At 48.0% G+C, this 14,134-nt stretch overlaps 1 protein-coding gene across 1 annotated transcript in view; it reads left to right on the top strand.

Annotated features, from left to right (window-relative positions):
• TNR (tenascin R) overlaps positions 1 to 11,728 on the top strand; it is a 30,314-nt gene extending 18,586 nt beyond the window's left edge. Inside the window, exons 10-21 of the mRNA XM_030953393.1 lie at positions 36 to 308; positions 409 to 528; positions 1,100 to 1,243; positions 1,882 to 2,001; positions 2,262 to 2,405; positions 3,024 to 3,154; positions 4,155 to 4,287; positions 7,301 to 7,452; positions 8,363 to 8,459; positions 9,201 to 9,362; positions 10,879 to 11,042; positions 11,443 to 11,728. Coding sequence (XP_030809253.1) covers positions 36 to 308; positions 409 to 528; positions 1,100 to 1,243; positions 1,882 to 2,001; positions 2,262 to 2,405; positions 3,024 to 3,154; positions 4,155 to 4,287; positions 7,301 to 7,452; positions 8,363 to 8,459; positions 9,201 to 9,362; positions 10,879 to 11,042; positions 11,443 to 11,562 — 1,760 coding nt within the window. The 3' untranslated portion in view covers positions 11,563 to 11,728. The remainder of the gene's footprint in view (positions 1 to 35; positions 309 to 408; positions 529 to 1,099; positions 1,244 to 1,881; positions 2,002 to 2,261; positions 2,406 to 3,023; positions 3,155 to 4,154; positions 4,288 to 7,300; positions 7,453 to 8,362; positions 8,460 to 9,200; positions 9,363 to 10,878; positions 11,043 to 11,442) is intronic.
• Positions 11,729 to 14,134: the final 2,406 nt, after the last annotated feature.

Here is a 14,134-nt window from a genome sequence, read left to right as displayed (position 1 = left end):
TGGCTGAGGTTGCATCTCTCCTCTCCATCTTCCAGGCGTTCGGCCCATCTCCCAGCTGCACTTCTCCCAGCTGACATCCTCCAGTGTGAATGTCACGTGGAGTGACCCCTCCCCACCAGCAGACCGCCTCATCCTCACCTACAGCCGCCGGGACGAGGAGGAGGAGGAGGCCCAGCAGGTCACACTGGATGGCACCCGCAGGCACATCAGCCTGACGGGCTTGCAGCCATCCACAGAGTACCTGGTGTCCCTGGTGGCCGTGCATGGCACCATCAGCTCTGAGCCTGTCGTGGGCTCCATCACTACAGGTACCACGGGGCACCCCCCAGCAGGCGCAGGGGAGGGCAAGCAGGGCCATGGGGAGTGGGCCTGCCTCCCACAGCTCTTCTCTGTGCTCCATCTCACCAGGGATTGATGCACCAAAGGACCTCAGGGTGGGCAACGTCACCCAGGAGTCCATGATGGTGTACTGGAGTGCTCCCATCGCTGCCTTTGACCACTACAGGATATCCTACCGTGCTGCTGAAGGTAAGGGGCCACACCACTCCTGTTCATGCCCTGAGCTCACAGCTCCAGCCCTCCCTCCATCTGCTGGCCCAAGCAAGTCACCAGGCCAGCCTCACCCAGGCAGCACCTCAGTGCCTTGGGCAAAGCCACCAATAACTGGGATTGGCTCCAGGGCAGAGGATGGGGTGACTGGAATGAGGATGGGAAGGGACCACTGCAGCCAGCTGGGCACAGAGGGGCACACAGAATGGCCCCCAGCAGCATGCCCTTCCCAGAGATGGTTAAATTCAGGGCTCAGTCCTGAAATCCCAGCTCCCTCATCTGTTTTGCCTAACTCATCTCCCTTGGCCCTAGTTTTGTGGATGATGCTGGAAAGGCCAGGCCAGCAGGGTGCTGGGCACACAGGAGTGCACCTGCAGGCACAAAACCCAGTTACCTCCAGTGCCCTGTGGAACTGCCCTCCCCTCCCAAGCAGGCACAAAACCCAGTTACCTCCAGCGCCCTGTGGAACTGCCCTCCCCTCCCAAGCCCCTCCTGAGTCCCAGGGATGGGCCCAGCCGTGATGTCAAAGCTCTTGGCTCCGTCTCTGCAGGAAGGACAGACAGCATGGCCATCTCCAGGGATGCCACTGAGTACACCCTCCAGGACCTGCAGCCTGCCACCAAGTATGAGATCGAGCTGAAGAGCGTGCGGGGCCGGGAGGAGAGCGAGCTGGCCTCCATCACTGCATACACAGGTGGGAAGGAGCTCTTGGTGGGCAGGGAACAGCCAAACAGTGTCAGCTCCAGCCCTGCCCAGGGCTGGCAGTCCCTGCCTGCACTAATACCCAGGTGACTGAGAGCAAGCTGGACCTCACACTGGCTGGATGCAAGCTGGAGATGATAAGCAGGGCTCACAAGGCTCAGTGTGGGCTTTTGAAGTATGTCTCTGTCCCAAATATGCATGGGTAGTCATGGGTAAAAGTGATAAACCTGTGTATCAGGCACAGGGAAGCCAGAAACATGCTGCTGGGCAATCACGACAACCTTTCCTAAACAGAGTACAGATTTCCAGAAATAATCCCTAGGGAAGCCCTGTCACAAGCAGCATCTGCTGCAAGAATAAAACCTTCTGCTATCTCCAGACTCCTCAAAGCCTAAAGAAAATCCCTAACAAGCCAGACTGGGCATCTAGAAAAGAGTGGAAGAGCAGCCCAGGTAGCAGAGTAACACAAGCTATGACATCTTTGCATTTCAGCTTGGGCAGCACTAACTCCTGTGCAGGCACATGTGTCTGGGCAGCAGGGCAAGGCATAGAGAAATATGCCACAAGTTCTTCCAGCTCATAGTCCAGTCTCCCAATGCCTCTGACTCTCTGGATCTCTCCCCCATGCAGCCATGGATGTCCCCCTGGGGGTCACAGCCACCAACATCACTCCCACCGAGGCGCTGCTGCAGTGGAACCCGCCGCTGTCGGAGGTGGAAAGCTACGTGCTCATCCTCACCCGCCGTGCAGGTACACCAGGGCTCTGCTTCAGCTCACCTCAGCTGGGTGGGAGCCCTTCACAGAGGGAGAAGGGAAGGAGCCCTTGCCTTGGGGTTTTATAGGGATTGTGAGAAAAATTGGACCACCCTTCAAACTGAGCAGCACTACTACAGCTCAGCTGCTTACAGTACCTTATGGTGTTTCAGCAATAGAAGTGCTTCTATTCATGAGGTCATATCCAGAGACACATTTTGAATTTGATTATCTAACTCATCCATTTTTTCTTACAGTTGCAGGAGAAACAATTCTCGTGGATGGAGACAACCAGGAGTACCAGCTGACCAACCTGCTGCCCAGTACCACCTACACAGTGTCTATGTATGCCACCAGCGGGCCTCTCACCAGCCAGACCATCAGCACCAACTTCACCACTCGTACGTACAATCCCTTCCCTCACCCCTCACCCCTAGCCATGCACTCACCCCAGGAAAAGCAGCCAGCAAGGCTGAGCCAAAGCTCTTGTTACATAGCTCTTGTGGGTATAGAGGTAGCCACGTGCCCAAAGGATACAAACACCAATCCCAAATATCAGTGCAGGGCACAACACAAGAACACGATTTTAATCAACAAGCATCAACCATTATTTTCACTCTTTCAACATCCATCCATCCATCCATCCATCCCTTTCTTTTGGTGATTTCCCCTGCCTGTGGTTTCCTGAGCAGATCCCATACCAGGTCTTTTATTTTGCCCAAGGCCATAGTCCAGAAGAACATGACAACCCATTTTGCTTGACAGGCCCCATAGCACATGAATTTCACAGCTGTTACCCTTAAGGTGGCACACAGGTAGAGGAGGACTTCTAGAGGGTTTGCAGAGCTCTGTTCAAGACTTGGGGTGGGCGATGAGGTCTTGAAACTGAGTTTGAGGATGACTTTGGGCTGTAGCTCAGTGCTGCAAGGTTGAATCCCAGTGTACTGAGCTGGGAAGCAGGGTTGAGGTGGCTGTGTGTGAGAAATTGCACTTCCCTGTGTTCCTATCCACTCTTGCAGTTTTGGATCCTCCAACAAATCTGACAGCCAGTGAAGTCACACGACGGAGCGCTCTGCTGTCCTGGGTTCCTCCCCTGGGGGAGATTGAGAATTACATCATGACCTACAGATCCACAGATGGCAGCAGGAAGGTGAGTGAGTTCTCACACCAAAGAGCCTCAGTCCTCACACCAAAGAGCCTCATCCAGTCAGGGAATAATAAGATCATGTTAAAATAAGCAGGAGAAGCCAAACAAAGCAAAATAATGATGCTCAGTGGCTCAGGGAGGCCAGAAGGGCAGACACTACTTCCTGCTAAGCAGGATGATAGGAAAAAGTAAGAAGAGATTGCCTAAGGTAAAATGTTGATGCACACCTACTGGTCTGGGCAAAGAGGGGTTACCTGGAAAGATTGGAGGAACGGGGGCAATTCACAGCTTGTGAAACACAAGCAAGCTGAGGCAGGAGAGTATTATTCTGCAGAGATGCTAAAAAGGCCATTTGCCCTTCCTGCAAAAAAGGAAGATAGGCACAGGCAGCTAATTAATTCTGCAATACAATACATTTGATTATTTAATGAGTGTGTCCACATCTGCCTGTCTGGAGGAGCTCCAACAAACACCATCAGAAATATGCCATGGCAAACAGTCTGATTTCCTTTGCTGGTATGATTGGCTTGCAGCAGCCAGAGGATAATAGCTTTGCAAAAGGGGTCCGATAATGCTGTGTGGCACTGGCCAACAACCAGAAAAATTGACATGACAGGAATCAACAGAGTTAAAACTCGCTGATAACCAGGTTTGGCCAGCTCTGTTTCTTGCACTGCTTGGGCAATCAGTCATGTGTTGTACTGAAGGCACACAGGTCCCAACAGACCCAGCTAACAGAGGACACTGACTGCAAACATTTAAATCCATCTCCAAACCAGGTTGCTTTCCCCCACCCAAACCATTCTGAAATGTTGGCTATATTGGCTGAGCTCACATTCACTCAGCCCAGGGGTGTAAGCAATCATGCAATGCTCCTCAGCCAGGCTCCAAGGGCTGCAGTAGTTTGTGGCTTCCCTTCCCTCCTCACTTGCTCTTTAGGCTCCCCAGCGCTTTTCTCATCTGTTGCTCTTGGTGTCTGCCTCCTTCTGGGACCCATGTACAGGAGCTGATTGTGGATGCAGAGGACACGTGGATCCGTCTGGAGGGGCTTTCTGAGACCACGGAGTACACGGTGCACCTGCAGGCTGCCCAGAACGCCATGCGCAGCGGCCTCATCTCAACCACCTTCACCACAGGTGAGGCCTCACTCTGCATCCACCCAGACACGTGGGGGCTGGCCCACATGTCACACTGGTAGGAATGGACTGCTCTTAGGCACCTTCCCTCCTCAGGCAGCATTCCTTCATGATCCAAAGAGGGGTACTCACAATACCATGACCCACAGCGCTGCTTCGCTACAAAACGTTAACGGCTGAAGGAGCTATGATTCAAACACAAGACCCAGCCCAGGGCAAGGGGGTTTGACCTTCAGACCAGGAACCATCTGCCATGCCCTTTGCCTTGCCCATGTCCATCCTCAAGTGCATAAACAGACGAAAAAATATCCACTAAAATGAACAACACATATCAACAGGAATGCTGCTGGGAGAGGACCCAGCCAGTGTCTCCATGCTGTGGACATGATCTGATTGCTCACAAATACCAAAGAATCAGAATGCTTTGGGTTGGAAAGAATCTTTAAAGGTCATCTGCTTCAATCCCCCTGCAGTGACCAAGGCTATCTTTAACTTGATTAGGTTGCTCAGAGCCCTGTTGAATTTGACCTTGAAAGTTTTCAGGGTTGGGGTATCCCTGGAAATACCAAGTAGGTGCATCTCCTCCACCACCAATAGAGTCACAGACAGCAGAGACAGCACTTTATCTAATTGCATTATTCCGCTCCACTCTCATTCTGGAGCATTCACAATCCACTAAGGCACTAAAGTAATGGGAATGGTTTTGTTTTGAAATCAAAAGGCAGGCATCCACAGTCACCGCAAACCTCACAGACAGAATACTTACTCTTCCAAGAATGAAGCTTGCATGAGAATGTCACCAGTGCTCCCATCCTCTGCAACCATTCATAACAGAAGTTATGCAAAACAAATTGTCCCTCATCCTCTTTGAAAAGCATGGCTAGGCCAGGGTACTTACAGACAGAATGCATCTTGTTCAGGGCTAGGAATCCAATCATGTTTTTCCTGGACACTGAGAAGTCTCCAGATGATGTCGACCAAAATTTCTCCCATCTGTGCTGCCAGTTTAATTGTCAGATTAGGAGAACTTTCTTTGAATCTGCTGTGGATACACTTCCCCATCTCAGTTACATGCAAAGGTCTCTTCACCTGCTTTTAAGAGATAACAGAAACTATTTACATCAACAAAAGAAGAAATGACTTCTCTAATACATCTACAAAACATGTTCTCCTGTTGTTCTTGCCTCTTACATGTGTGCATAAATCCAGTACAATTCAGGCAGGAGATAGAAAAATACATGTAATCTTTGAAGCTGCTTGGGAGTCAGGGATGAAGCTGCATGGGGGTGACTTCTCAGGTGGGATAAAGCAGCAGAAACCCACTTATGTCAGGCAAGGAGAGCACCTTTTCCATCAAACAGAAGTGTCAGACCTCAGCAACATTAGTCCCCATTGTCAGCTGATGCAGCATCCAACACATTTAACTTGCTTTGAAGATGAAGATAGGCATTAGCAACAGGTCAGTCTCTCCCCACTTACCCCAATATTGATGGACAGGAGCAACCAGGAGCTATCACCAAGGCAATGCAATCCGTGGACAGCATCTCTCATCAAAGCATCCAGATCTGCAATTCAGTTTACTCTGGCAATGCATCAAGGCACTTTGCAGAGAACAAGGACTTGTCTTTAATGACAATAAATAAATAAAAAAAAAAAAAAGAAAGCCACTCAGGCTTAATTTAAATTGTTTTGCTTCCTTCTGCTTACAGTACACATCCCGGGGTTTTTCTATTCCCCCTGACATATTAATAGCTCAGCCTCTTTTGTTTCATGTTTGCATAAGGTTCTTGGGGAATTGTATACAGATGAGACAAAAGGAAGAAACAGATACAGTATTTATAGTTTATAGTGGTTTGAAATGTCTTTCAAGGTTTCCTTGGCTCTTAAAGATAAGAATATAAATTAAGAAACAAGCAATCTCCACAGAGCTCAGGGGAGCCCAAAGTGGTTGTTGTTGAAGAAGTTTTCATTGTTGGATACTATAAAATACAAACAATGTCTCACCCGGCTGTGCTACAGACCATGAAGATGGGGAGAAAAAAGAGAGGACCTTCAGCATTTGGACACAGCAATGACTTTCAAGTCTTCAGGTCACAAGGTGGGGGGGAATAGACCCAAGTGGGGAGCAGCAGACAAGGGTTGTGCTTTGGTCCTATGGGGCACTACACAGCTGTGATGGACACACAGCACAGAAGATCTGAAGGTCCCTCACACCTTCTCAGTTTGTACAGAGACATCCTTGAAAACCACGTCCACATTGCCAGCTCTGCACTCATTTATTCCATCATCCTTACGTACCAACACCAAAGAAAAAGATGTATTTTATTTCCCTCTTCTGTCTTAAATAAGAAAAATTTGTTTCCAGAGTTGATACTCCAATACTGCCAGAATAATTGTCATAATTAAGACTCTCCTAAACTCTGACCACAAAATAAGATGTTTCCTCATTAGAGAACACCTGTAGCACAGTCACACAGCCCATGCTACCTACCTCTAGCATCTCACACAGCCTCATTCCTGCTCAGCTTGCAAGTGACAATTAGCTCAGCATAAGTCCACCATCATTTCCAAGGGCATGGAGAATCAGGAGAATCCCCCTGGAATGAGTACTGTTATAAAACTTGATTAGAGCTGGCAGTCCTGAGAGGAGAACAGGTTTTTGGTATTTTCACAGCTGTCTAAATATGCTGGTGACAGCTTAAACCCCAGGGTTTCAGACACAGTGCAGAAAAATGGTCCAAGAAATGACATCCCTCATCATTCATTGTGACATTACCGTGCACCCTTCCAGTATAAGACATATGGAAGAATAATTAATATATGCACAGTTTTTTTTCCCAGTAAGTCCTCTGAGGTGAACGGCAGATATAAAGTCTCACTGCCTCGTGGAATTACTCGGAACGCAGAAGCCAAGAGAGACTTTTCCTGGATTGTAACTAGTGGAGCCTGAAGCATGGGGAAAATGTGTCTCTTTGCTTGAATTTTACCATTTTTTTTGACTTTGATTTTGCAGGAGGACGTGTATTTGCTAACCCTCAGGACTGTGCCCAGCACCTGATGAACGGAGACACGCTGAGCGGGGTCTACACCATCTCCATCAACGGGGACCTCAGCCAGCGGGTGCCCGTGTACTGTGACATGACCACTGATGGAGGGGGCTGGATTGTGAGTATCCGTGTGGCATGTTGTCCCCACCACAAAGTAACTGAGCCCCTATCAGCAAAGCATGGGCATGACAGCAGGCTCGGCATCACACGCTTCATTTCGCACGCCGCGGTGAATGGCCCACGCTCCAGTAATAATAGTTACACTTGGAGAAATGCCCTTTGATTTATTTGGCATGTTTGCACTGCTTCTGGAGAGCAAAATCTGTGAGTGAAGCTGATTTATTGTTCTAGAAATGAAATTAATGGCTGGTAGCTTTCATGGGGAATGATTCACACTGCCTGCAGATGGAGGGTGTCAGGCGTCACCCCAATTGAGTCTGAGGAGAACTTTAGAAACAAATGCCTGTTTGGCTTTTGAGCTGCACAAACACTGCTTGTCTTGACGTAGATGGACTGACGGCGTAAGTAAATAATGCCATGGTGCTTTGATCTTATTCATGTCAAACTCTTACTTACACACATTGCATAAAACCCTGCTAGATGTATAGTCAAAACCAAAAAAAAATGGGCTTCCTCAAATGCTGATTTCTAGCCAGTAAATTTCTCTCTCACTCTGCTTCATAACATCCCCTTAGATATCACAGAAATAGGCAGCTCAAAGCAGAATTACGTGCTAGAAAACCAGAGGCACCATGTACTAGTTAAAGCAGAAACCTCAAAGGCCAAATCCTTCCTATTTTACCATTGATTTGCCTTGGACATTATCTAATATCTCTTTGGTTTTTCCACTTGCACATGAATTAATTGCATGGCTGCAGTTAACACTAACTGGATGGACATTGCAATTTTCTCCCCTGAAAGGCCTAATGGAAAGAAAAATTATTATCTTTACCTTGTGTCCAAAGCCTGGCATAGCTGTTTCTCATCTCCATCTTTATGATTTTCCTCCTGCTCTCCCTCCACATCAGGTGTTCCAGCGGCGGCAGAACGGGCTGACCGATTTCTTCCGGAAATGGGCAGATTACCGCGTTGGCTTTGGAAACCTGGAGGATGAGTTTTGGCTGGGTATGACCTTCCCTGGTTGCCTTTCATTGATGTGTCAAACTTACGTTCCACAAGCACTGTGTCAGCTGTTGGCTCTTTGCCTTTCACCACATTCCTCTACGTTCTCCCTCAGACAGTTTTCCTTCTGTTCATTTCCTGCCCTTCACTTTAGGACCTCATGCAGAGGCACACTGTGGAGGTTAGCAGCTCCCTAGTTTGCTCTCTCTAGGAGACAAGGCGGGTATGTATGCTGTCAGTTTCCTTGGACCAAAACCCATCATTGTCCATTGGATGACTACGGGTTGCACTGGTGGCCAGAAAGTCCAATGAAAGCAGGAAAGGAGTGAGAAGGAGAGAGCACAGCTCTGAAATTGAGTATGCTCCTTCAAAACCTGAACATGAGCCACAGGGACCTGCACCATAAACACATTCTAGCTTATATGGGAGATTAACAACAACATAAGTAGCACCAGGGCTCAAAAGCTGAATGTTCCAAGCTTCAGCAGCATGAAGGAATCTGGAGAAATCTGGGCCGTGAACCCACTGCTCACAGACACAGGGAATTGAATCTCAATTGAATCTCAGTGAGGACACTCCAGCAGTGCCAGGAGACACACAAACTCACCACAAATGCTGCTGCTCTTTGATTCCTCTCCTTGCTCTCATTTCCTACTACTGTTTTATTTGCCTAGAGCTTTCCTTGTTTGTTCACGGAGCAGATCTGGGCACCAGGTCTCACTGGATGTTACTCTGTCTCGACAGGCTTGGACAACATCCACAAGATCACATCCCAAGGGCGCTACGAGCTGCGGATAGACATGAGGGATGGCCAGGAGGCAGCATATGCCTACTATGACAAGTTCTCCATTGGTGACTCCAGGAGCCTCTACAAACTGCGCATTGGGGACTACAATGGCACTTCAGGTACAGCCTCCTTACTAGCAAGGATCTTGGGAAATCCTTGCAGCCTCCGTGCTGCAAGGGTCTTGGGAAATCCTCTGACTGGTTGGTCCAAGACTGTAAAGGAAATCTCAACATGAAATCTCACTTGTCTAGGGTGGCGAGACAAACACCCATAGTTCTTTCTGCCTTCCTGCAGTCCATCGCGTAAACCAGGCTGATAAATCCCACTAAGGACATGGAATTTTCCATTGGGGATTAGATATTTAATATGAGAGACATTGCTGTTCAAATAACCAGGTCAGCCATCAAAGGTGTCATCTCACTTGGCAGTAGCCACAGCTGGCTATTGATGTCGTGCTGGAGGCTGTATTTATTGCCTTTCCACAGCTATGGAAAAATCTGAAATCCTCTGAGTCATTTCCTCACATAAAGGCCAAACACTGCCCAGTTTTGCAAGGACACTGTCACACCTGCTTACTTGGTTGATTCAGAGGAGTTAGAGTTGCCCAGCAGAAGAAAATGGGTGCTAGAGGGAGGGCACAGGGGATCTCTTCCTCAAGAAGGCAGAAGGGGTACAACTCTAGCCCCTTCATCTGGGATAGACATGCCCAGTGCAAGCCCCCATGATGGAACTTCCACCATGTACTAGGTGGAACCCCACAACATATCCAAGATGCAGGAATTTCCCTGTTCAATACCAGTCAGTTGCCACTGGAAGAGAGATGACAGGAATCTTGATGGTGTGCAACAAAGCACTTGCTCTAACCTCAAATCCCAGGGCACAAAGCACCCAATGTACTGCCAAGGATGGCAGCAACAGTCTCTCCATGGCTGGATTGCACACAGTCAGCATGGATCCACTTCATATGTCCTTAGGGATTACCAAGGAGCATATTTAGAATGTCTCCTGTAAGTACATCACTCAATTCACCAAATTTTACTCTGGCTTTTCTTTCATACAAAAAGCAGCTGTCTAGTTGTCCAGTGAGGCTGAAGTTAGAGGTTTTGGTGGAATAAGACATCATACACCTTCCAAAAAACTTCTTTATCTTATTCAAAGAGAGAAAAGGTGGCCAAGCATCTTGGTTCAAGAGATGAATGTTTGGTCTCCCTTGAGAGAAAAAGCTCTCTTTGGCTAACAGGAAAGAAGGAAGCTGAAAGCATCTTGAAGTTATATAGCAGAGCCAAGCCTTGGGAAATCAGGGATGCCAAAATATGGGATTTAAATAATTTCTGAAACACTGAAATTCAGATCCAAACACATATCCAAGCACTTTATCTCACAACGCCAAGAAGTCTCTAAGATTTGCTGCAGTCTGCACTGATCCTAAGCAGACAGCAGAGGACCTCAGATGAACCAGTTGTGAATAATTCCAGTTAACATCCAGTTAACATCCAGTTATTCCAGTTATCCCCAGACTGTCAGCTGTTTGAGCCATTGACTGGAATGGTTACCACAAACCCAGAACATCCCAATTTCCTTGTGAAATGACCAGATAACAGACTCCATCACCTTTAACAGCACCTCTTTCCACAGGAGACTCCCTCACCTATCACCAGGGACGCCCCTTCTCCACCAAGGACAGGGACAATGATGTTGCTGTGACCAACTGTGCCATGTCCTACAAAGGGGCCTGGTGGTACAAGAACTGCCACCGCACCAACCTCAACGGCAAGTACGGAGAGTCCCGGCACAGTCAGGTAAGGGCTTCAAAGCCTCTGGAATTTCTGCCAGGGAAACGTGTCAGCAAGCCTAGGTTAGGGCTGGGGTGGTGTGATTGGTGCACCAGGGTCAGAACTGGTGGCATGTCCCCACACCAGCTGGAGCAAAGGGAGCCACCTTCAAGCCAACTAGGCTTTGTGCCATAGTCATCTGCTGTAGTGTGTTAGACTAAAAAAATTATCTACATGAAATTTGACCAGCCTTTGAGCAGTGGGGGAAAAAAAAGCAACCATAGAAGCAGGGGAACTGCTTGCTGCTGCTATAGCAAGTTTTTCCTTCTGGTTTCTCTACACCAATCTACCTTGTTTCCTTCCTCTCCTACTCTGGTTTCTTGTTAGGGTCTTTCCTTACCCTCTGCCTTTCTCTCCCTCCTGCCAGGGGATTAACTGGTACCATTGGAAAGGCCACGAGTTCTCCATCCCCTTTGTGGAAATGAAGATGCGACCTTACAACCACCGTAACATCTCTGGGAGGAAGAGACGGTCCCTACAGCTCTGAGCCAGCTGAACCCCTCCTGCCTCCCACCACCTGACCTTTTCTGTCATTTGTTTGTATTTTATAATATGAAAAGGGAAAAAAAAATTACTACTCGTCTGAGATAGCAAGCTGCCCCTCACAAGTGCTGGAGGGAACCATGGCACAAGGAAAGGCCATGGGAAAGGAAAGACCTCATTGCTTTGCATCTGTCCCAGAGAAATACCAAATTTCCAGTCTCCCTATCCCAATACTTTGGCCCTTAACATGAGAAGAAAGAGAAAGAGACAGATTTTTTGATATTTTTTTAAAAGACATAGAAATCCCCAGCAAACCCTGTTAGAAATGTTTGTCATGGGGCTGTGGCAGAAACCTTCCCCACAGGTACCTTGGTGTGGCCATTTCCAGCCCAGCAATGGCCAGGGACGCCTGTCCTCTCCCTGCCTCCCTGTCCACTCCTGGCAGGGAGGTCCCAAGCTTTGTGCCATCCTGTAGACACCAACCCTCCCCTATGTGCAGGCTCTGGACACCTGGGGACCAATTGAGGATGAGCAAAGGCTCCTCCCATCCCCAGCTTTCACAGGAGGGCTTGGCAAATATCTGCATACGTAGGCAAACTCCAGAGAGTCCACAGCTCATGTGTTGGTCCCACCACAAAGTCATCCTTGTGTACATGAGGTGTATGGGAATAAGAATTACTCTACCAGCCCCAACCTTCGTTATCCACTCCTCCAAGCTGAACTCAGCCCACTCCAGGCCCATGACATCTGCCTGGGTTATGCTGAACTTGATGGAGAAGAAAGGACTTAAATTAGAAGACTTGGGAGAAGAATCCCTACTTGTGGTCCTGAAATCAAGGACCCACTTCATCTGTTATTTCTACATTCCATCATGCTCTCTCTCACTGAGGTCACTGGTCGCAAACAAATGAGTCTCAGAGGAGGAGCAGCAATCAAAAGATATCACAGAACTGCAGCCCAACCTGAAGCAGCAGCTGTCACAGCTCAGGTGCTCCTGTCCATGGCCCTCCACACACACAGGGAATGCAGCTAAGGGAAGACAAGTGCAAGCTGAGGAATGCCCATTTCCTTCCTTCTCTTACACCATCCCTCTTCAATGCCATCACAAGAGAGACACAAATCTCAGTGCCTTGGTATTGCCAGCTCTATAACAGGAAATCAACTGTTTCCCCTCCTGGAAGGGATTCCATTTGGATTTTGAAGCATTTCAAAGCCCTTGGAAGAATTAATGAGTTCACTCTTCCCATCCTTAACTCAAGGAAGATGGACCCTGTGGATAGCTCTGTCTGTGCCCTGTTGTCATTGTCCCCACCTCCACAGAGCCCAAGTGACCACCATGCTTGTCACTCCTCTCCAAGGACTCTGGTCAATGCTGGGCATTGTCACTGGCCTGGTCTCCAAGAAGGGATTCGTGCATCCAAGGACAATGCAGCTCATCACTGGATTTGCAGCCAAAGGAACATTACAAATGCTAAACACTGCTAATCTGGTTTTATCACACTGAAGCTGCTTTGTCTCAAAAACATCTTTCAGATGGCAACATAAAGGCATCTTTGCAGTAGCTTATAATTCAGGCCAGTGTATCTTTCGTGGTCACACTCCTTAATGTTCTGACGTTACTCATGATGGCTGCAGAGCTGAAGAAGAGCATTAAATGGGAAACATAACCACCTCCTCCATGGCACATACTGGCATGTGAAATCACAGCTAACACTGAGGTCGAGAGCAGATACAGGGCCCATTCCTTCAGCTTACAGGCTGGCCTGGAGAAAGGATGCTCAGCAACATCTCATATGTAAATGAGGTGTCCCTTCTTACTTCCCCTTGGCATCAAATCAGGCAACAAGTCAACCAGCTTAGGAACAGGTGAGTCACAGGCTGCAGATGATGGGATCTCTTGCAGGACATGGCTGCTGACACAGATGGTGGCATGTCACGCCTCCTGAGCATCCACCCCTGCTTTAAGACCCAAAAGCCAACAAAAAGCAGCTGATTAAAGCAACTGATTAAAGCCTAAGAAGTCTTTTAGTAGACCAGCAGAGTAAATTTTTCTCCAAAGCATCAAGAATTTGTAGGAAGAAATATCCCAACAAAAGCTGTAATGGAGCAGTGGTTATAACCAGCAGAGACTGGCAGTGGATGGTGCTGTTTTCTTACCTACCCAGGAGAAAGGAAGAGATGTCAGTGGAAACATACACTTATCATTCACAGTCAAGTGAAAGGCAAGAAACATCTCTTTTCAAAAGAAAGACTCAAACAGAAAGTTTGGGAAAAAAAAAATCAAAGTTTGCCAAGCTCTTCCAGGTGGTTCAAAAGAATATCCTCTAAAAGGTTGGTTATTCTCTAAACAGGTTTACTGACATATATCTCTCCCTCCTTCCTCATGTCTCTCATCCTTTGTACAAGTCCTGTAACCAGGATGAGTCAGCCCAGTTGACCCAACTGCATAGTCAGGTATGAAATTGGACAATATACAATCTTCCAGTGCTATTATACACCAGTGCTGGTCCCTGACCCTCAGGTCATACCAGCATGTTGCCTTTCCATGGCATTGGTGAAAGACAGTTGCTACAGTC

The sequence above is a fragment of the Camarhynchus parvulus genome, chromosome 8 (genome assembly GCF_901933205.1).
Source record: "Camarhynchus parvulus chromosome 8, STF_HiC, whole genome shotgun sequence".
NCBI lineage: Eukaryota > Metazoa > Chordata > Aves > Passeriformes > Thraupidae > Camarhynchus > Camarhynchus parvulus.
This window is presented reverse-complemented; position numbering and strand designations above follow the sequence as displayed.